This window comes from Labrus bergylta, chromosome 12 (genome assembly GCF_963930695.1).
Source record: "Labrus bergylta chromosome 12, fLabBer1.1, whole genome shotgun sequence".
Lineage (NCBI taxonomy): Eukaryota > Metazoa > Chordata > Actinopteri > Labriformes > Labridae > Labrus > Labrus bergylta.
Window position 1 is genome coordinate 1737841 of NC_089206.1, and position 23730 is coordinate 1761570.

The 23730-nt window shown below is 41.6% G+C and overlaps 1 protein-coding gene across 1 annotated transcript; it reads right to left on the reverse strand.

Annotated features, from left to right (window-relative positions):
* Positions 1-1198: 1198 nt before the first annotated feature.
* Positions 1199-23597, reverse strand: dnajc5ab (DnaJ (Hsp40) homolog, subfamily C, member 5ab). The gene is made up of 5 exons (XM_020655835.3): positions 23383-23597; positions 3195-3365; positions 2246-2459; positions 1711-1882; positions 1199-1545 (listed from the first exon to the last, which is right to left on the reverse strand). Exons 2-5 carry the CDS (start codon positions 3299-3301, stop codon positions 1451-1453), a joined length of 588 nt encoding a protein of 195 aa, XP_020511491.2. The 5' UTR covers positions 3302-3365; positions 23383-23597; the 3' UTR covers positions 1199-1450.
* Between the last annotated feature and the right edge of the window lie 133 nt (positions 23598-23730).

The window sequence follows — 23730 nt, forward strand, 5'->3', positions numbered from 1 at the left end:
GGCGTCTGTGGTGAGCGTTAAGGACAAATAAACATCCCCCCCCCCCAGGCCAGACTTATCAACTCCTCACTGAACATATAGAAAGAATCTCTGACCTACTTCGAGCCAGCGTCACGCTCAGAGAGGAGCCTCGACGAGCGCTTCCCCGCAGGATGACTCGACACAGACGCTACCTCTCCTGCTGGAGGAGAAACAAGCTCTGACTTCATGATTTAAAAAAACTTTATCGTATCTGGAAGGCTTAAACATTCAGTCCTTAATTTGAAAACATATTTTTGAAATTTCTGAATAAATTTCCAGTTGATAAATATCAGATTTGAAGATCCTTGTTTACTTTAAATTCACCCCCCGTACAGTGTGTTTCAGTGATGACAACAACTAATCACACCTGATTTATTTTTGTACCAGGGTAAACATGTTTACCATTAGCATTACCATGACAATTTATGGTGTACAAACAGCCTTTTTGTCGTCCTCGATTTGATATCTCACGTCTCCTGGCTGCACTAGTTTTTTCTCAAACATATTTGACTCACATGTTTTGAAAACATTTTGTTTTCCATTTTGAGCCTTCAGCGCTGAGATAAATTATCATGTGTGTGGTGTGCAGCACAACACAGATCCTTTCACCTACAACCAGAGGCCCGCACGGTCAAAACGCATTTTAAGAGTAAACAAACATGGCAGACAACCCCTCCTCGTCTGTTTGATTGTGACACGTTTTACAGGACACATCGTGTTGTTGCCACAAATCAACAAATTGTTTCTATATTTCTGGCGCCCGTCTAACTTTATACTTCGCGTTTGCTGTCATCGCCCCTTGGTTGCGTTTGTTGTGCTTCAATCAGCTTGCTTCCTGATTGGCTATTGTGCTGTTCCCCGTGATGCTCCACAGAGTGCGCGCTCATCTGTCTTTGGCGTTCTCTCTCCACACGACAGGATTGTCTGATCGAAATATGTTTAAAATATGAATTCAAATCTGGGCGGCTCTGATTGTCTTCTAAGCAGATCGGGGAAAATCACTGTTAGCACACCACAATTTCCAGAACCATCAGATAATCGAGCCTTTGCTGACCTAGGTCGGACAAAAGGAATCGGGCCGATCATCTTGAAGTGTGCACCCTGCTTAAGTTAACACATGTTCAGACGTTTCTTGTTCTTATTCTGTCTTAAAAAAAGTCAAAATAATGATTTAATCTGAAGTCAAAATAATGATTTAATCTGAAAACGTTTTTACTTCTTCCTCCTTCGTCCCTCCCTCCACAGCAAATCTTAAAATCAATAAAAACATTTCTTATGGTTTTAATATTTGCTGGTTTGTCCCGTGTGTGCAGCCGCAGAAAGCTGTAAAGAGTGTGTGTTCAGTGTTTAGATCAGTCCCGTGATTGTGCTGGAGCGGGTTGTGTGTTTGGTTAACTGGAAGATGTGTAGTGTATATGTGTGTGTGTGTCTAGTATGCGTCGGTCCTGTAGCTGTGGTGCGCATCAGAGGTGAGCTGGGTGGTTTCTGTGGCTGAGGACGGCTGCATCACGATGGGCTCACCATCTGGGGAACACACACACACACACACACACACACACACACACACACACACACACACACACACTTTTATTTATTTTTTGCCTTTGGGTTAGCATGCTGAAATATAATGTTTACAGTTGAGGGGTGACAGAGGCCAAAGACGTTTAAAGTTTTGTGTGCTTTCCTCACCTCTCTCTTCAGCGGTCATCTGGGCCTCCAGGTCCTCCGGGGACACGTAGAACTCGGGCTCCTGGTCCATGGGCGGCCGAGGTTTACATTTCCCGCAGCAGCAGTTACAGCAGCAACACAGACAACAGCAGAAGTAACATCCTGTAGACAGGCAGCAGAAGACGAACAGAGCCTGTGGACAGACACAATACAGATATTTAGATCATAAGCAGAAGTCAGACTGTTTTCAAATGTCTAAATCTAAGACACCTGCCTTCAGTCTACACTTCTCAGGGTTCACAGATTGAGTCTGTTTCCAGATCTTTGACTCCTCATTCAAACTGAAACATGGTTTTTATTTCAGAATCAGATCCTGCTTTTCTTTAGAGTCCAGGACGAGACATGCTGCTGACACTTATATGTCAACGCTGGACATTAGTGATGTTTTTACACCCCTCGTCTCAAAGCGTACATTCTCTGCACTCTGAGGTTCATCCCTCTCATGTTCAATCCCTCACTCATCACTGTTTGTTTGTGTGTGTCTCGTCTGCGTCACCTTGGCCCACCAGCTGGACAGAACAAAGTAGGTGTTGACGTTCTCCTCTCCGAACTGCTCGGCGACGTAGAGCCCCAGGGAGCCGTATTTGTCGTAGATGTTCTTCTTGGTGGCGTCGCTCAGGATGGAGTGGGCGTTGTTGATTTCTTTGAACTTCTCCGCCGCATCTGGATTGTCTGGGTTCTTGTCTGGATGAAACTTTAATGCCAGTTTCCTGTAAAAAAAAAAAAAAAAAACGAGAAGGATGATTTCCAAAAGCGATCCCATGACACCCTGTGAAGCTGGCTCATCAGGTTTTCTCGACCGTACTCTTTTCATTTTAAATATTAAACAGACATTAAGAATTTTAAATGGCCAAAAGGAAACCCTGTGAACAACCTAAAACCTTCTCAGGTGAAAATAACTTTACTTTGTTTTTATTGTGAAGCTTTCTCGGGTTCGCCCACAGACTTTTGATTTCTTTTTCAGACATTAAGACATCTTTAGGGGCGATTTGGTCAATGAATAAAGGATTAACGGCTAGAGAAGTTAAATATTACTGGATCGATCTGTAGCAGGTGCAGAAAATAAGAACATTTGAGTCGTAAAATAATGGACACAAACTTGATAAAAGTTGATCACGTTGTGCAGAAACTTTCTTTAAATGCAAAAAGGACGAGGAAGCCAACATGTCACCTCTTTGAAATATGTTTAAATGCACAATTTAAACAGTTCTCACATAGTTCAAGAGAAACCAGAATGTTTCTTTCTAACTTTCTAACAGTTGTATTTATTCCAGGGTCGACTTGACCCATTTAGAGTTGGTTCCTGCAGACCTCTGACTCCCTCTAGTGGTTAGAAACACAACATATGTACATCACAGAGGGACTGCCTTGTGGCTGTATTCAGTTTGGGTTACAAAGAACAGTGTGCTGCGTTATTGTCTCATTCTCTGAGTGTTTGTCTGTACCTGTAACATTTCTTGATGTCGTCTGTCGTGGCGCTCTTGTCGACTCCCAGCACGACGTACAGCGATTCTCCTGACGTGGAGAGAGCTCTCTGCCTCTGCTGCTCCATGGCCTCTCTCTCTCTCTCTCTTGTTCTGTCTCTCACTTGCTCCCTTGCTCACTCAGCGTCTCACCTGTCAGGTGGGAAACAAAAACAAGAGAGGACAAGGAAGCCGATGAGAGAAGCAGGTCGCTCTGTTGTTTTACAAAAAGGAGACCGTTGGGACTCTCCATCTTTCACATTTTGGATTATTTTCAAACGTGTCACTGGGTAAATGATAGGGAACATTTCTCAGGGACGTCAGTTTCGAACTGAACACCTTGACCAAAAACCAGATGTATTGAGCAATGAGCTGACTGTATTGTCGTAAAGCCCCCGTAGTTTGTGTTTTAAACATGTGATGAAGTACAACAGGAGCACATTATGAAGAATCCTTCAGATAGTAAAAATGATCAGGACCAGATATCACCCTCCTTCCCCCTCTTCAGTATTAGTGAAGCTTCAAATTAAAGCCAGATGGTGACTCGTCTATTAATATGTGGCTGTGTGGGATTTGAGGGTGTGATGTGTTTACAGGAAGTGAAAGGAATAAATGACTTAAAGGAGGGTTACCTGAGTTCATGACACAGAGCCAGGGAGGCAGGTGTACAAGGCAGATATTTACAATCTGTGTCCTGAATGAACCTCACGTTCCAGCAGGAGATGCTGCAGTAAACAAGAAGCTGAACACAGAACTACAAGAACCAGAAAGAACTACAGAACGACGAGTCATGTTTCAGATCCATTGGCAAGACGATTTTTTACTGGAGTTTTTGAAATGTTGCAGAAAAGGGAAAGTGAACTGGGACAAACATTTCTCAAAAAAAGATTCAACCTCTCAATTCAACCACCTCAATAAAAGCACAGGAAGTCATTAGGACAGATAATAAGGAGAGAGATACAGTAAGGTTTATGAGGAGAACTGGAAATCTCTAAAAACTTGTTAAAATCATTTTAAATATGATCCATGTCCGAGGCTAGTGATGCTGGCTAACGTTAGCTGTCCTCATGTTGCTGCTAACTCCATTGACTTACCTCTGACTCCATCAGTGGACATTTCTGGAGCCAGAGATCTGAATATCTTACTGTAGTCAACAAGGCCTTCAATACACAGCTGAGACTTATGTGCACAGTAAGATAATCACAGAAACATCACTTTGTGCTAAATGCTTCAGATCCATGCAGGGCAGGAAAAACTCCCTTATGACGATGCAGATACTCTGTCAGACACACCAAGCTGCTTTTTAGTAACAAAATTAAGGACACAATTTTCCCTGTGACACATTGAAATGACTTTGCCCAGCCAAAAGTTGGAACTGGAAGTAGCCAGCAACAGTTGCTATGAGAGGGAGCCGCAGACCAATCAGAGGGCCAACAAAGGGTCAAACATACCGAAGATGATAATCTCAAGTAACAACAGCAATAAAATGACATTTTTTTGAATGCAAACAATGTTTAAAATACTTTATCAGCAACTCAATTCATGAACAATATTGACGGGGGAATGATTCACCACATGCCTCGAGTTCACTGAAGCTTTGCGATCATTTAAGGACAGGTATTTATTTATAGAATTTATTACTGTAAATATTGTTTACCTATTTTACCTCATTTTATTTTATCTTATCTCTTTTTTATCTTTTTTGGTTGTATTGCACCGCGGGACGGTGACAAACGCAATTTCGATTCCACTGTATGTCTGGCATATTTTAACATTGACAATAAAGTTGACTTCGACTTTGACTTTGAGGTAACCATCGCTGGAGAAGTTAATCTGTTGGTAAATTATTACCTTCAGACAGAGTGTCAGTTTGACTTTTGACCGTCAACAGGACCACTGTTTCCCTTGTGTGGAAAAATAACCACCCGTTTGGTCTTTACCAAAGCTGCTTTAGCTGTGAGACTGGCATGACCTTAAAAAGGAAGGCTTTTGAATCTTGTGTTTGGCAAAAGCAGTCAAAATAACTGTGTGAAGAAAGTAAAATGAGAGGGTACTGCAGGTCAGTCATAATGGAAATAAGCACTGTGCAGCCACAGAGCTTTATGTACAGCAGGGATCAAGATGAGCTAACTCGACCAGAACACATGAGAAAAAACAACACAACCCACCACATCACAACGATAACAGTGGGCTGATAATCCAATCTCAAACAGGAAGAGAGACGACTATAAGCCATGTGAATATTTAGAGAACAGGTGGAGTGATTACTCGACCTGCAAACTAACATTATTTAGTATTTGTACATTTTTTTAATGCAGAATAAACAGATTTCAGAGAGAAATCCACCCTGTGCAGCCCTGAGTAGTAGAGTAGTAACAGAGAGCCCTCCCCTCAGGTGTCAGACAGAAGGTGTAGGGGGGTTAGCAGCAGGCTTAGAGAGACCACAGTAAGCCAATTCCGCTCCACAGACAGGCCGCAGCAGCACAACGCCAGACTTCAACTAAGAAGCTTCACACCAGAGCTGAACCGTCCCGATGAGCTATTATCCCAGTATGACTCATGAGCGGAGTATTTAATGAGAACAGGGATCTCATCACAGACTCATCTGTGTGTTATTTCATGCATATTAAAACACTCTTTGTGGCGGGATTGTGATTCTTCTTGGAAGGCTGAAAGAATGAGAATCATATTTTACTGAAGACAGTTTCTTGTAACGCTCTGCTCCAGCATTAGTACCTGGAAATGTTTACACTGGTATTTTATATTTTACACTAGTAAAGATGAAACTGAACAACTTAAACTGAATGTAAACTCCACCATCAGGAGGCTATCAATCAAAACCAAACAAAAGATGACTTTGACTCTGGCGGGGAATCATGGGAGTGATTCTCTTCGATACTACTATTGCAGGGGAACTTTTGTATCCTGTTATTTTGTTAATGTTTCTGTGTGCTCTTGGTTAAAAATGACTAATTTAGGTATTTTCTGTTTAGGTTTTTGGGGTTATTTTTTGCCTTTATTGGACAGGAGAGCTGAAGAGAGCCAGGAGAGGTTGAGCGGACATAGTGAGGGATGACATGCAGCAAAGGTCAGAGGTCGGATTCAAACCCACGATGGCTGCGACGAGAACTGCAGTTTCTGTACATGCGCTGCAGGTCATAACCGCTAGGCAATCCCACGCCCCCATTTTGGGCTTTTTATGCCTTTATTTTGATAGGATGTTGGATGGAGTCAGAAATCAGGGAGAGACAGAGTGAGGAAAGAAAAGCATGAAAAGAGCCACAGGTCGGATTTGAACCCATATGCTTTGAGGACTACAAACTCTGTATATGTGGGAATTAATTTTAAGACATCCAGGGTGTGAAAAAAGGCTCAAAGACGAGCGTAAACAGGCCCCACATGAACGCCATAAACAAACATGACGAGCTACATGGAATAAAAAGATGCCAGAATACCAAGTAGACAAAAATATTTCTGTTCTATGCTGTCAGCCGTTACTTTAATTCAAAGACCTATATGGCACCAGATGGGGGCTATTTCCATGGCAACGCTACGGTACCTTGACTCCTAGACGGCTGACAACACTTTGATTTAACACCACCTTAAATCCTACCCACTACCCTGCCTCGGATTAACCAGTCACAACCCAGATTCACCACCACCTGACCCAGATTAACCAATGAGGTTGATGCATCCATACTCCAGGGATTACCGACACACTGACAGACTGTGCTTGTATATGTGTGTGTGTGTGTGTGTGTGTGTGTGTGTGTGTGTGTGTGTGTGTGTGTGTGTGTGTGAGCATGTGTGGAAAATAATCACTTACAACCACCACCGTGACACTAAATCGAAGTCTTTGCCCATCTGCGCCAACAACCAATCAGATGCAGTCTCGTTAAAAGGTAGTGTAAGGAGGTATAAGGTAAACTGGCCATTCACAAGAAGAAACTGAGAGAGAGATTTAACACACAATCTGGTAGCTACAGCAACACTGACTGGTTTGTTTGGACCAGAGAAGGTAGGCGCTTTTAAGGCGACCCCCACACACGGCCGTTTTGGACGCCCCTCTGTTTGTCAGATATGAGAGCAGTTATCAGGTCAACAGGTGTTGCAGCGATGGAAGCGGGCAAGAGAAGTGGTTCAGATAGAAGTGATTGTACCCGACCTAAAAAGCCTCTGCATGTTTCTAATAAGCTCCACGAGCAGAAACGTGCTCAAACTAGGATCAATATTGGAGATGCTTTTGAAAAATGGAGAGAGGTTAGAACACAGAAAGGTTTACAGACCCATGCAGAGCTGGATAAACACTGAAGCTTCAGAGTCCACCACATGGTGACCTGCATAAATGCATAAAATGCATAAAATGCTTTTGCTCATCTGTACAGAGCCTTAATCAGTGTTTGCATCAGAGGGAACTATGAATCAGCTCAAAGTGATCTGAGCTCTGATCAGAGAGCCGGTGTAAGCCAAGTGCCAAACATGCTAGAAGAGGTTTCTGTTTCAGTTTGAGCCAGTATAACGAGTGAACTGTGATCATTTTGTCCTCCCTGATGAGATGAAGTGAAAAACTGAAAAACAACTCGCTTCAAGCCGTCAAGGATAGAATCACCAACTTCAGTTTGACAGTACATTTAGAATCCAAAATACTGAATCATGTATGACCACACACACTCTCTGCAGTGTAACGTTAGCATAAATACACATCTATGTGCTAGTCTTGATGGGATAAGTGTGTTCATGTGTGTGCACTCCTTTTTATCCAGGGAAGATTTGCTGAACACTAGAGATGCACCGATCCACTTTTTATCCATTCCGATCCGATACAGATGTACCGATATTTTTATATCGCAACTAACAGTGTTATTGTTGTCCTTGGTTTGATCTATGAGGCTACACAAAGCTGTAGTAAACTCGGCATTGTATTGCATTGTGCTGTCTTCACATATAAACAGGAAGCAGCAACAGCAGTCAGGTTTTTCAAATTAAATCTTTTAATCTGAAGTCTAAGAGTTGTACTTTTGATCACATAGGAAGAGCTGCTCCATCTCGTCTGAACGTCGTCATGGAGACGATTTTCTTACATCTTACAGATCAGTCTGAACGTCTTCAAAGTGAGACTGTACGAGTTGAGAATGTTTAAAGCAGCCAACCATCTTTTCTTGATCGGTGACGTGGATCTGCGCTGTCAGTCAGATATCCGATATGAAAACTATGTCAATATCGGACCAGATACCGATGGAAGATCAGATCGGCTCCATCTCCACTGAACACCGAAGTGTTTCTTATTTACTAAAATAAGTGCTGTAGCTCAAAAGAAGATAAAATGTCAAAAGGCATATAAGCATTTAAATGGACTGCAAACTGGGACTGATTGAGTGATTGTTCACATGAAGTCGAAAAGCATCAAACAAAGTCTCAGTCACTTCCTTGTGTTGTGACTCTGCACAAAGAAGACATTTGTTTTCTCCTAAAATGGCTTGCTAGAGACAGAAAGGGAAATAAAGTTCTTAAAAATTATGACCTAATTAAATCAGGACTTCAAGGTGTGTCACTAAAACCTCTCTGAAACAGCGTGAGGGCTGAGTTTTACCTTTGAGCTGTTCTTTTCCTGAGATAATAAAACAGCAGTTATCATCGTGTTTTAAAAAACATGACTCTGCTTTCATTTAAACTGATCTGATCCCCTCACTAGCCCAGCAGGGAAGATATGGATCATTACTCAGTCTTATTGCCAACACCAGCCACCAGCTGAGCTCTACGCAGGAACACACATTCTCAAACACACACGCCATGCATTTCCAAAATGAAGTACAGAAAGTGAAAATCAAAAGTTAATTCTGCAGGAAGTGCATGACGCATCTTGCACTTTATTTCACCTTCCTCTTATTTGCTTCTATCATTGGCTGTTCTTCAGTATGTACACTAAAAAAAGCTGCACGAAAAAATGGACCCAGGTTTAATTTAACCCAGGAGTACCAGTGGGGTGTTTTGACCCAGTTGTGTTATTTTTACATGAATGTTGGGTTACTGGTTCAAAACAAACCCTCTGCTGGGTCAGTGGTTTTCCAACTAGCTTAGACACTGATGCCAGGTCCAAACAACACAGCACTACTGTACTAGGTCAAGTTAGGCTGGACTCAATCTTTAGGATTTTTTTTGTTCGTTTTAGACCTTGTTTCCCCTTCCGTCAATCATGGCAGGAATCCGTTTCATGCGCCTGGTCAGTACTGTTCTTGGGCAAAGATTTTCAGGGAATGACTTGAGATCATGATAAACCCTGTGAGGAGATACGTTGCTTCCAGCGACACACATGATGATCTAAAGCTGCACAAAACTCCTGAAAACTTCCCAAAATGTTCAGGTTGCATGTATGAGCTGTTTTTTCACCCAAATTTCACCCAGAACATTTCCTGCCAGCCCCTTTCTGTGTGAAGTCGAGGTGAGACAAAGCAGGAAAATTCAACACTAGCAAGCAAGGGAGGGTTCTGACGTTCAGGTTTATGTCACTTGAGGGACCGGGTGTGAAGGTCAAGCACGTAATAAAGAAGCTTCATACTCTCTTCTGCTCTCCAGTTTGTTATTTACGACTCACTCGTCGACACTGAATACATCCAACTACGAGTAGCATCGACATGTAAATGCGCAATCTATTATTATATCATCAGGCACTGCTTCATCGTCTTCCATTTATTCTTATACGAGGTGCATATGTGAACAGGTAAGTTTCAGGGACAGCTTGATCTGAAATTATCTAGAAATGTTCAGGAATGAAAAAGGGTTAAATCATACTGTGCAGCTGATGTGCCTTTATTATCGTCATATCCTTGTAGGAGTGTAAATGTGTCCGATTAGACAGAAGACTATACGTGAAGTTCTTCCATATCTTGGTGATGTAGTCTGACTTTAAACCTCCTGTACTCCGACCTCGGCCAATCGAAAGACAAAGCCCCCCCTCCTCTCTGAGCAGACCACCATGTAACTTTATATAAGAAATATCTGGGGTAGAGGGGAGAGACCAATAATCTTATTATCCCCTTTTGAGTGATGTCAGATTTACAGTTACTACTTATTTTAATGCCCAGACTAAAGCACTGGAATTAACACAAAAATTCAGTCAGAAGATTTCTGAGAAACTTGGTCACAAAGTAGTGAAGTACGTTAGCACTCTCAACCCTCTTCAGACTAAAGTGACAAGCCGCGATATTCCCGCCACCTTCGATCCGAAGGTGATCCCCCCCCCACTCTAAACCATCTTTGGAGGTAGTATCAGAGGCGTTACAGAGGCAGGAGGGGATCAGTTGAGCCAGCGGGGGAGCGCAGCGCTGTGTGTGCGTGCAAATTTGAATTCACTAACTGGGACACCGATATCATGCTGCAGAATCTTTATGAATGTACAAAGACGTGATGACGGCAACTTTTGCAAAAAAGAAGAGAAGAAAATCGCTGCATGTCCGTCCTGTCTCTATGACAACAGTCTGTTGACAACGGCTGCTGTATGACCGACACGGCTCAGTTACTTTTTACTGCATGTTTTATATTTATGATTGTTTATTCCCAGATCAGACACAGAGCAAAGAGGATGTGGGTTCCAGACACAATCCTTGGGAGACAAAAAGGGAATATCATACATTTGGAAAAGAGCACCGGTGACGTCAATAGCGCCTTTCTGAAAAGTTGAAAGATTTCAAATTGAGCACTCAGAGTGGCCAAACACAAAAGGCAGAACGCTTGGAAAGAAGACGCTGGGAGGTGTCCACTTCATGCTGCTGCAAACGCTCTCTACTCATTAAAAATAAAAAATAAAAATAAAAAAGACACCGGCGCTCAGAAAAAAAAAAAAAACCAGGTGGACACGGGGCCTAAAACATTAAAATCTGTTTCTAGCTACCCAACATGTGAATACCTCCGGCTTTTCCTTCCACAAACTGAATTTCTTTACGTTGGAGACCAAACACAACATTTGAGGTTGGACTTTTGGGAAAAAATGAATAACACCATTGTTTGACCAAACAACTAATCGATCCATCCAAAAAAATAAAGACATTAGAATAAAATGCAAAATAGTTGTCGTATGCGATACACAGAAATGTGTCTTTGACTTCAGTGTGCAGTTTAAAAACAAGACCAACCATCTACACAAGGTGACAGTCACAAGGTGACAGTCACAAGGTGACAGTCACAAGCCTTGAGTCGCAGACACTGACAGATTATAAAAAATGATACTCAGTCACAGGCAGCCATATTTGTTATCATTATGTAATCTTGTTGAAATTGGAAGCAAACACACTCCACACAGTGATTACAAAATGTTGGTAACTTTATCATCGTCTATTTTCATGTCAAATCATTTTGTGCAGGAAATGGAGCGCAGAGTACAGCTGCTGCCTCTCATCGTATCTGCAACATCTTCTCCTTCATCACTCTTGCCAACATCACATTTCCTCCTCATCGTGTCTCTGCTCCACACCTTTGTCATCACTTCCTCATTAGTGTGTCAGCCAAACTCTCCCCCTCTACTCCCCCTAGAAACAACTTTTCTCTGTTCTCTCAACCTTCACCAACAATTCACCTGTCTTCATAGCTGTCACTTTCTTTCCCCTTTTCTTCACTTTACCTCCTTTTTGATCTCATCTTTCTCTAAACTTTAGTTCCCTGTGATGACGTGGCACTGGAAATCTCAAGACCACTTTTTGAAGGTCTCGTCTCGGAATTGAAAGCATTTTTACTCGATCTTGTCTCGGCCTCAGACTGGGCGGACTCCAGTCTCTAAATCAAGACAGATCAAAACCACCACTGATCAGCTTTTTATTAGAAACCCCTAAAACAACAAATAACTTCCCGGTTAGGGCTGCAACCTTCAGGATGACGGTCTAAGTAAGTGACACGCCCACAGCACACAAGATGAGGATTTTTCAGTGATCTCTATGGTATTGGTCTTGACTCGGTCTCGATCCCTAAATGTCTTGGTCTTGACTTGGTCTCCATCCCTAAATGTCTTGGTCTTAACCCCTAAATGTCTTGGTCTTGACTTGGTCTCCATCCCTAAATGTCTTGGTCTTAACCCCTAAATGTCTTGGTCTTGACTCGGTCTTGACCCCTAAATGTCTTGATCCCTAAATGTCTTGGTCTTGTCTTGGTCTTGATCCCTAAATGTCTCGATCCCTAAATGTCTTGGTCCTGACTCGGTCTCGATCCCTAAATGTCTTGGTCTTGACTCGGTCTCGATCCCTAAATGTCTTGGTCTTGACTCGGTCTTGGAGCACTCTGGTCTCAGGTATGTCTTGGTCTCGGTTAGTGTGGTCTTGACTTAAACACTAGTTCCTTGTCTCCCCTCCTTTTCCTCTGGATGCTGCCCTGTTTAGCCCCCTTTCAGACTGCTTAAGTCCTCCATGGTTATCATTTATTATTCAATAACTGCATCCCATGAATTGTCAGATAGGAGGACAGTCCCTGCTCATTTACATTTAAAAAGTACAGTTCATAAATGCTGTCTGCTCCATTTCTAAGGAGGAGACATTAACAGTAGATACTGAAACACACAGGATAACACACATCCTCTTCAGCTCCCCTCTCTCTCTCTCTCTCTATCTGCTTAGTTATTTATCTTTAAGTGGTCTGCCGGGAATTCAACCACCACTCCTGTCTGCCACTATCAATACAGCTCTCATAATGGAGATAAAAACACTTCTACAACCACCAGACAAAGTGAGTTATTTACTCACAGGCCTCATATCAGCTGACTAAAGAGGATAACTGAAGATCATTACAGAGAAGGGAGGCGTTAGGTGATCAGTGACGATAAATGATAAACCAAATATCTCCTCTTCAAAGTCAAAATCATCTTTATGGTCAGTGTTGCTGTAGCTACCAGTGGACATACAGAAAAATGTTTTCTCTCAAAAACTCGGTGCAAACGGGAACAGAATAAAGAAACATAAAACTAGTAAATACAGATATACAAAAGTACAAAGATAAAAAAGAAGTGCATTCAAAACAGCAACAAATGTGCATGGACTTGAACTAAATATGTATTTTAGGGACGCACCGATGCATCTGTATCAGCCGATATCGGCCCTGTTGACAGACATCGGCACATCAGCAAATAATGAGGCATGAACCGATGTCAGTATCCGATGTTTGTTTGTTCGGCCAAATCCATTTAATCTCGACATCTAGTTCACCTAACTCCTGATTCAGAGAAGAGGTTTTTATGAGTTGCATGTTTGTATTTAAAAACTATTTTACTACAGCTGAGGTTGTGAGCGCCGATAGCCTAGTGGTTATGACGCGTGCCACAAGTACAGAGGCTACAGCGGCTGTGGGTTCAAATCTGACATTGGCTCTTTTCTGCATGTCTGTCTAATCACAACATTTCCAGCCTCTCTTCAGCTGTCCTATCCAGTAAAGGAAAAATGGCCCCAAAAATATCTCACATAAAAAATTAAAATAACAAACTCAGCCGAGGTGATTTGATCCAAATTTAAACTCACTTGACATCTGTTAGATTGCAATCGTTGCAGTTTCTGACACACAATCTAAAAAAAACAATGCTTTCTGTGTCTAATGGTTAATTCAATCACTCAATCATTATTTGTATAACGCCAATTCATAACAAGTGTTATCTGGAGACGCTTTACAAAAAGACCATATGTGATAATATGCAGGAAGGATTTCTCCTTAGTATTCTTCACGTTCCTGTTGTCCAGACTTCCTTGCAGCTGAGGTGGAGGTCGGAGCAGGCCGTGCAGGAATGAGGATGGCGGTGGTTTAGGGGACGACACAGTCCGATAGCGGAGGCTGGGCGTCAGGGGCGTCGGGTGGTACTGGTAATTGGATGCACTTGGTATTTTGAACTCAATTTGTAGGCATTGAATTGAGCTCTAGGACAATACAACCACTTTTTTTAATCACTATTTTCCGCAGTGAGCAGAGGAAATGAATGCCGTCATAACTGATGATGACGTTTAATGTTAGTCATTGTCCTCTTATAGTGAAAACAAAAAGGAAGCTTAGAAAGTCAAACAATGAGAGATTAAAAGACTGTCTTTCTCCGTTCACTGAGATCAGGTTACAAACATACACATGTCGCCCTGCCTCTGAATCAATAGATTGTAATGAGAGCCTTTACGGCAGGACGGACACAGTAAACACAGCTGCTACACACATGGAAAAACAGGAAACCAATCACTGACTCATCTCACTTTTCATTCACTTCCAAAAGTTTCTCTGCTTTCCATTATTAAACAAGAATGCTTCGGATTGTTTTTCCCCTCATTATGTTTGGCTCCTCATCCCCAACATGCAAAACAATGACACTTAAAGCTGAGTCACCGCCCGGCGAGTCGTTTCCTGCTGTTTTTGGTTGGAAGAACAACTGAGCCAATCAGAGCTTCAAGAACAAGAACGACTTCCTCTGTGTGTCCTGTTTCAGGGACAAAAACACGGCGGCCCCAGAGGAAACAGAAAGAATCTGCACAAGTGGAGTTACAGGGATATAAACTGCAATATGTCTTTAAACCCTCTGAAAACACAACAAGGCCAATGTTGATGGAAGATAGGGTTGTCATGAGAACATGGGGATTTCTGAGAATCTCCGCCTTATTCTAAGAAAGGTGGTGTGATTTGTAAGGCTTTAAAAACATCCAGAACAGGCCCAGTATATATTTGGAATTTGGCTTTTATGATTCTCTGTCTTTTAAGGCATGGAGTGCTGCAGGAACGAGTCCTGAATGAGAGAAACACATTTGCATTTTGGCCTCATGTGTAAGTCATTGATTTCTTTTTAATGGATTGTAGATGCCTGGAAGGGTTATTGTAATAACAAGCTTAAGAGATTTTCTCATTTGGCTTTAAGAAATGAAATCCGTCTGTTAATACCCCACTCATTTCTAAAGCGTTTACTTGTATTTACAAAAAGTGATTGCCAACAAGTGGCTGTATGAGACTTCAGCAGATGTTGGGCACTTAATCGACAAGGCCTCTGCCAGTACTTACATACTCCATACATGCTTCAGTCTGTCAGCGCCCTAAGGTACCGTTTGCTGCCAATGAGCCCGTTTCCACAGCGAGGGATGTGGATCGTCTATGGAGCATGCCATAGACGCTCTGCTCCGTTTCAAATACGTTGCGATGCAACGGCGCTCACTGCAAGAACATGCCAAGCTGGACAGAACAGATCAAGTCGGACAGGAAGTCAGACAAGAAGACAGAGCGTTCATTCAATTTCAGAATAAAAAACAACACACAGACTCCTGATCCTATATTCCATCAATTTGTCAACATAACGACCAAATGAACAACAAATCATCCTCAGAAAGACAAAGCAACATGTTGTTTGCACGTTTTCCTCTTTATTCCCGTGTGATCTTGTAATTCTCCTGTGATGTGTGTTCAGCTGATCATAGCTGCGCTCCGCTGGGCTCACGCTCCACAAACGGACCCAGTGAGGCAGGACGCGGAGTCCGACAGAGTGAAAACGAGACGGTCTGTGAAATGGCAGTCAATCCATCTCAAACTACCCAAAAGAGGAAAAATGCATTTGTAGAAGAAAAGTTGGAACCACAGTGGTGTAACAGTTGAAGTCACTTGACTGTTTGTATCATTTGCAGACTTCTGGAGATTACATTAAAGCAGAGCAGGTTTATTTGTGAGAGATTATCTTGCTGAACAAAATGTGAAAGAATCGAAAACCAACTTGCTTTTTTTTTGAGGGAAACAGAGGGGAAGCTAAATTTCCACCCTGCAGCACTCTGCGTGCGTGCACTGTGTTGAAGACGCCTGCTGTTTGGTATCAATGATGAAGCTTCTTGATTCAGAAGTGAAACTGCCTCTCAGTTGATACTTAAAAAGGAGAATCACGCTACCATTCAGTCAGCACTTATTTGATCTTGGAAAGAAGCCCGACTTCTTTTGCGGAACTGAAATCAAGCGGAGCATAAAGGGCAGACGAGGCCGACTGCAAGAGCAAAGGTTATATACAAAAATAAATAAACATACACATTAGGAAACATGTCTCCTCAACGGGCTGCTTTCCCTTCAGTCCCTACATCTCGGTAAGAGGACGCTGAGATGCAAAAAGTCAATCCAATTCATTAGCTAATGTCTCATCAGCTGTCTGTCAGTATGCTGCAGGAGCTTTCTCAATGGACACATGTGCTAACAGAGCAGTAATGACTGTACTCTGCTATGTGTGCAAATACAGTGATGTCTACAACAATGGAAGAAGTGCTGTCTCCACTCACTTTATAATGAAAACCTTCTTTTTAATCTGTTTCTCAAGGATTTCCTGCTCGTCTTTGTCATGATTAATAATACATTTTTGAGTTTCGGTCTTTTGGTTGGAGAGATGAAACAATCTGATGACTTTGGTTTGGGCTCTGAAAAAATATTCTAAGATTTATCAAAAGTGAGAATAAGCAGAAGTTGCTGTCTTTAAATGCTCAGTGGAGGAGAATGCTAAAATAATCACTTAAGTGTTTGTTTTGTTAGCTGGAGGAAAATCATTTGTCAACATCTATGCACTAAAAGGGTAAAAAAACACTATATGATGACAGAAATTAACATATTTACAGCCTGGTGCAAAAAACAATACACATCTGATTTGTTGATGATTTCTTTGTAACGTATCTGTTTTGATTTTATGAACGATACGTTATCCAGAGCAAGGCTCGTAGCTGACATGATTGACAGGTGGGCGCGATGTAACGGTTTGTCAGGAGGTTTAAAACCCGCCTCAGCTCCAGCTCTCAGCCTGTCATTAGGTCGACTGAAAGTTAGACTGAGACAGCATTTCCAACATGGCGGCTGCTGCCGATGAGCCTCAGGAGCCCCCTGCAGGAACAGATGGGTGACGTCACTCAGGTTTCATCCATTAATGTGTCACAAGAAGATTTGCTGTATCCAGATCATGGAGGAGAAACCGGCAGTTACACGAGGAGAGCTTCCCAGGGCCATAGAAGATCACCGACCCAGAACCAGGACCGGCATCTGCTCCTTTGTGCAAGTAATAGGAGGAGCACTGCCACAGAGCCCTTTGAAATGACCTCCAGCAGGCTACTGGAGTGCATGTTTCCCACCAAACTGTCAAAAACAGACTCGATGAGGGTGGCATCAGTGCCCTGCCTCACAGCCTGGACCAGCACAGTGCAGTGTTTCTTTTCCCCACGTCACCTTAGGTGTGAAAGAAGCACTTCCAAAAAATATAGTTCAATTTTCATCTTGATAAAATCAAAGTGTTTCTTAACACAATTAACACATTGGCAGTGAAAAATATCACTTCACAGCCTCTGTTGTCACCGAGGATCTTTGTACTTCATTCAGGATCCTCCAGAATATATTCATGTGGAAACACTGTCAGAGACGACTGACGGAGAGAAACAGCGTGATGATGAAGATGGAGTGACAGAGGGGAGGCGGAGGGGAGACAGCTGGGTCAGGGGGATACAGCCGGCCGGACGGACAGACAGAGAGGAAGAAGGGAGGTTCAGGGGGGGAGGAAGAGCTCGAGACAGACAGCAAGATGTCAGAGGAGAAGAGAAAGTGAAGGTGAATATCTGACAGACCCGTGTGACTCCAGATCACAGGACTAAGGACACGCTCATGACACGAGGTTTCAGAAGCAGCTACTTCTCATTTTTGAAGTTATCAGCTTACCATACTGATTATTTGCAGCTCGAAACACTAATCAATGCTGTTCTTGTTCCCATTAATGTAATCTAAGGTGTTTTGTGATTGTGAGATATTTGAGCTTACCTGGATGTTGTACCCTCCCACTGTCCTTTAAGAATGTCACACTGAACTATCACTAACTTGACACTTAAAGGAAGAATGTGCGACATGTTACACATAAATATATCAGAAGTGAAGTCCATCCTGTGTAAATGTGTCTCTGAGTCCTGACTGTCTACAATGAGTGAGAAGCTCGAGTCCCGCTGGCTGTGTTGTTGTCCAAGAACTAGAGAGAAGAAGAAGAACATACTCACTGCTTATTTAAATGTCATATAAGTGTTTTTTGGATCACGATCATTCTGTGTCAATTTACATGAGAAGCTACGAGCTAACTACAGAGCGCTAACATTAGCATGCTAACACATCAATGCAGGACACAGGTGATTGCAGCTCGAGCTAAGGAAAATTGTGTCCGTGGCTTGCACTTAACGGAGCTTAATTATGATGCTTTCCGTTTGATAACTCCTCCGTGTGAACATGAGGGGTTGGAGGTGTGTCTCTGGAGAAGAGCGGAGGCTTCAGAATAGCTGTGGTGGGGCCAAACAGCAGTTTGTTTTGGTTTCATGCTGGTGCTCAAGGGCGACACCTATTGGATCAAAAATGTCCGACATTCTTCCTTTAACTTTACTAACTCTAATCCAAACAACAAGATGAAGTTGTTCTTTAAATTGCACCATTTTTCTTGATTGGCTTCAATTTGAAAGATTTTATAAAAAGGTGTTGGGCGGTAATTCTCCCCAATCGAGAAGCCGGTTAAGCAAATAAAAAATAAACAAGATGTTTGAGTGTTTAAGCTCCAGATTATTGGCAAAATTTAGCCGATGGAAAGTTTTGCCAGCCCTGCTCATACTTTACAAAATGTTGCTGTTGGTGGTTATCAAACAGATTTTCATGTCTTGAGCATATAGGGAGGAGACCTGCATTCGACCATGCACCCAGGATTATAACTGTAATGATTTACTCGTGACTCAGGACCCTTTGTATTAAAAAATCTGTCCTAATCCTACTCAAATGCAGCACATATTCATTTACACAAATCAGAAAACTGAGGCTGCACTGTTCTCTTTTCTATGACTTGGTATATTTTAACCAGACTGTCCAATGCCAATTATGTTGTTACAGGTCGTCTGTGCAAGCTGCTAATTATGACCAACAGATACATTCAAAGTTAGAACCAAACAGATGCTTTAGTACTTATAATGGGAACATAAAGGACTAAGTCAGGTGGACCCTTAAAAATCTGCAACATGGATAACTAGGATTTTTTTTTTCTAAACCTTTAACCATTATTCAATTAACACAAGTAAACTGCAAGTAAACTTTATCACAATACATGTAAAAAAAAAGTCAGAGACTATTTTACTAATCACAACGGCCAACGATAAACTCAACGCGTAAACGCTGTCATCGGTGACGGGGTAGAGAACGAGCAGGGAGACAGGGAGGCGTGTGATTGGTTCATCAGATTGGTACCTCTTGGCAGACATTGGTCGAAGTTTTTACAGACTTACAAACTGATACAGATGACCGATTTTCTTTGTTCCTTTTTCAGAGAACATGAGTTATTAATGTCTGTCAGGACCTAAAAACAATTTCAACCAAAATCTGAAAAAGTGTTTCTGGAGACAATGACCAACCCTGACTTTAACATCTTCCTGTTATGTCACTGACTTGTGTGTGACAAGAAGTACAACATCAGCGTTTAGTTCCCCCCATCTGAGGACTTTCTACTTTCTACTTTCTCTAAGAAATACTTGTTTGTTTAAACTACATTTGGAATAAGAATCTGAGGTATAAAAATACACTTAACTTGGCTGGTCTCTGGCTCATTAATTGGTCTGGAAAATGAGGATAAATCTTTCATGAGTCGAGTGGTTCTTCTGTGGAGCTCAGATCCTGTAATAGTCATCTTCTCTTTTCTGATTCTAATGTCAGCGAGTGAATACGAACCCGGTCACACTTCTACACGAGGATACAAATATCAAAACCAAATACCAGGGAGCCAAAGGAGCGCTCCCAGCTGGGGGATAATTTTAGGTTTTCACGGTCATGAAGAGACACTCTGGCAGGAAACACTTCACCACAGCGAGTACAAGTTTAAGGATGAACATGCTGTGCAGTTATCGTTAATCAAGTTTTTATTAAACACTGAAAATAAAAGTGAAATCCGTCCTTGTAGGGTTTGTGAACCGCTTGAAAGTATACACATGCCAATGCATTACCAACTGTTATTAGTACTTCATAATCCATCGATCAGATTTTGCATTAGGCTTATTAAATATATGCGCTTTAAATTTGTCTAAAATGGTTTTAATGGAGCTCAAACTATAAGACTCTTAATCAACAACAGGCTAAAACTCAACATGTTCTGTGGTAGAAGCTACTTAAATGAGGATTTGTTGATTTTCTTGTAGTATCGAACGTCAAATGTCTAATAAGTGCATGAAAAGGGATCACCTAAAAATAATAAAATCTGCAAATAAACTCGGCATTGCAGCTGCAGGCGTTTCATTTGGTAATATCTGCTTTGTGATATTGTAAATACTTGACAATCTCGACAACATGGGTAAGAAATAAATCAAATTTTAGTTATATTATATGTCATTGGTCCATGTTTAGATCCGAGTGTGTCTGCAGAGTGGCAGCGATGATAATCTCCCCTCTGACCTACTACTGCTGCTCTGTTGTTGAGGTGTAACCTGATTTGATGTGACTGGCCTGCTTCTCTCTGACTCACTGATGACCGCGTCCACCAGAGATCATCCTGGTGATATCATCCAACATTGCCAGCCCCGCGCTCACACCCTAAAGACCCCAGCTGAGTCAGAAAAAATGACATGATTTGGTGAAACGCTTCCTGGACATGCCCTAGAAAAAAGCTGATTCAGACATGACGTTTGTAGAGGGTCGTGCTTCAAAGTCAGTGAAACTATCAGTATTAACATCGTGCATTAAACCTGATAACATGTGATCTGTTACTGCTTAATTTTAGTTTGGCCCAAGGCTGAACTAAAAGGACTTTAAACATACTGAACTGTCTGGCTGAGTGAATACAGCGGCACCATTATGATACCACACCAGGTTTTGTCACTATTTTATGTTTTTTATCTTCATGTTTTTAAGACACTGTGAAGCACTTTGAATTGCATCTGATTTGTATAATATGTGCTATAAGCTATATAAATAAAGCTTGATTGATTGATTTATTGGCAATTAAGTGCAGAGAAAAAACATGTTCTTTAAAGGATTTATTTTGGATTTATAGATGTTGTGTTTCAAACACAGGGGTTCTGTACAACATGGAGAACAGCAGAGAGCGAGAAACGTTGAGTTACAGCTAATATTCTCTCTGTATTTCTGTTTATTTCTCAGAAATCATATTGTTATCGGAATATTGAACAAAGTTATTGCACATCGTATATATTTTTCTCCTATCGTACAGGCTAATCCACAATCTGTCATAAAATGGAATTCACTAAAATTGCACCAACAAAGGAATGACTTTCAAAACTGATCAGCAAACCAAAACAATAATACCTTTAACACCCCAAATGCATAATGCATCATTTTTGGTCCAATGACCGCCCAAAAAAGTTCTGGATGGAACATGTTGCCAAACTTTGATGATCAAAATCACAGTTAAAGTGAAACGTGACCATAACCGCTGCCTGATCAGAGCCTTTTTCTGCATCTGTGTGATGAAGTATTTTATATCATGAGAATGTTGTCCATTAACATTAACATGCATGCACAGTCACAGACTCACACACAGCCAGTGAGTAACACCATCTGCCACTCCAGAAAAAGGCAGAGCCTCTCCTCCAGCTATTTCAGATTCACTAGTCGCAAGCACACCAATAATAGGAACAGTCCCGCACAATGGAAATATTTCAGACCACTTAGCTATTGATCCTAAACAGCCTGGTTATTCTGCAGACGTGCTATTTAACCAACATGTACAGGAAAAAGTTGCACCTGTCTCCGAAACGCTTCCAAGAGGCGAGCACACACAGCCACACAGACTGCAAATCGGGTGTTATGTTGAGAAATGCATCCCTGCCGAGAATTGCATGCGCACCTTGCAGGACTATTCGAAATATGGCAAACGCAACTTCTACAATGCCGAATTTAAGCACTGAACCTTAAAATACTGTGCTGCCTTATTTTGCATCCACTCTTAAATTTCCTCTTCACAAACTCTGGAGTCAAACACTGTTTGCAGGTCATATTTACGCAGGCTACAGAAAATGCGTCTTCTACTGAGTCTACAGAACAATACGGACTCTTAACGTTTGTTAAGTATAAACTTCACATACTTTGTCATCACATATTTGCCCACAGGAAGACGATTTATACCGTTTTCTAACACTTCTGCGAGGTGCATGCTATTCTCTGCAGGGATGTATTTCTCGACACAACACCGGATTTATCCTGTGATGATATATATATATATATATAGATAGATAGATATATATAGATATAGATATAGATTGTATTAAATGTATAATTGTAAATATACTGTACCAAACTGTAAAGATATAAGGATTGTATAAATATATAAAATGTAAATACAGTACATCAAATTGTACAAATAGATATGTATATATAGATATATGGATTGTATAAATATATAAATTATAAAAGATCATAGTATATCAAGTTGTATATATGTATGGAAAATCATTGGATTGTAAATACCAAATATAGTATCATAAATATAGTAATATAGATAGATTGTATAAAGAGAGAGATTATAAGGAACACAGGAAGTTAATTTAATTTAATAAATATTAATTATTGAGCTGTGGAAAAGGGGTAGGATTAAATAAGTTTTATACTTCTTCCTTCTCCTTTTCAGGCATATCAACTGAATATATGTAATTTTCTTTTTCTTTTATTGTGAAATAATTTGAACATTGTTTTTTGTTTATTGTATTTTCGTGCTTTTCATTTTGTTTTGTATTTTTGATGTGTTTGATTTTATTTGATATGTCTGAAATAAATTTAATCAATTAATCAGCCTCACTGTTTTTAAAATCACTAAATCAGGCACGTTTAGGAGCGATGATGATCGATATCACACCCCGAGGATGAGCATCCAAAGTCCGCCTGACGTCGCTCTGCCGGCGGGCTTCTCGGTTCGTGCCCGGCAACCGAACTAGAAAATACCGGTCAGCTCGGGAATCAAACCGTGGGTAAAGCGGATAATCTCCAGGCACCGCATCAAAGGGACACACACACACACACACACACACACACACACACACACACACACACACACACACACACACACACACACACACACACACACACACACACACACACACACACACACAGCATCCATGTTTGTTAGCCGAGTCTGGTTCGAATAAGACAGTTAGCACTTAGCTCGCTAACTAATCCAAGGGCAGCAAAGCCGTCTAATGTGAGCACCATTTCTTACCTGTTTCCAACTTCCGGCAGCGTAGCTTCTTCTTCTCTTCCTTTGAGTGAAGCGTAAGTTATTCTTTTATTTGTTTTACAACACTACAGCATCCCAGTTCAGTTCTGCTCCGCTTTCCGCCGCTAAACCATTCAAACAGCCTCCGCCGGTAGAGCTGCAGTCACGGAGCTGAGCTAACGGCTACTCCGGGAGGGAACCGAGCTGTCAATCCGGCGGGGGGGGGGGGGGAAGAGTCCCGCCCACTCATCATCTGCGCACGACGGTACAGGAAATCAACACGGAAGTCAGGGCATGCTGCATTCATGAGCTCCACGGATTGTCTATTTAATTTAGTGATCGGGGGATTAG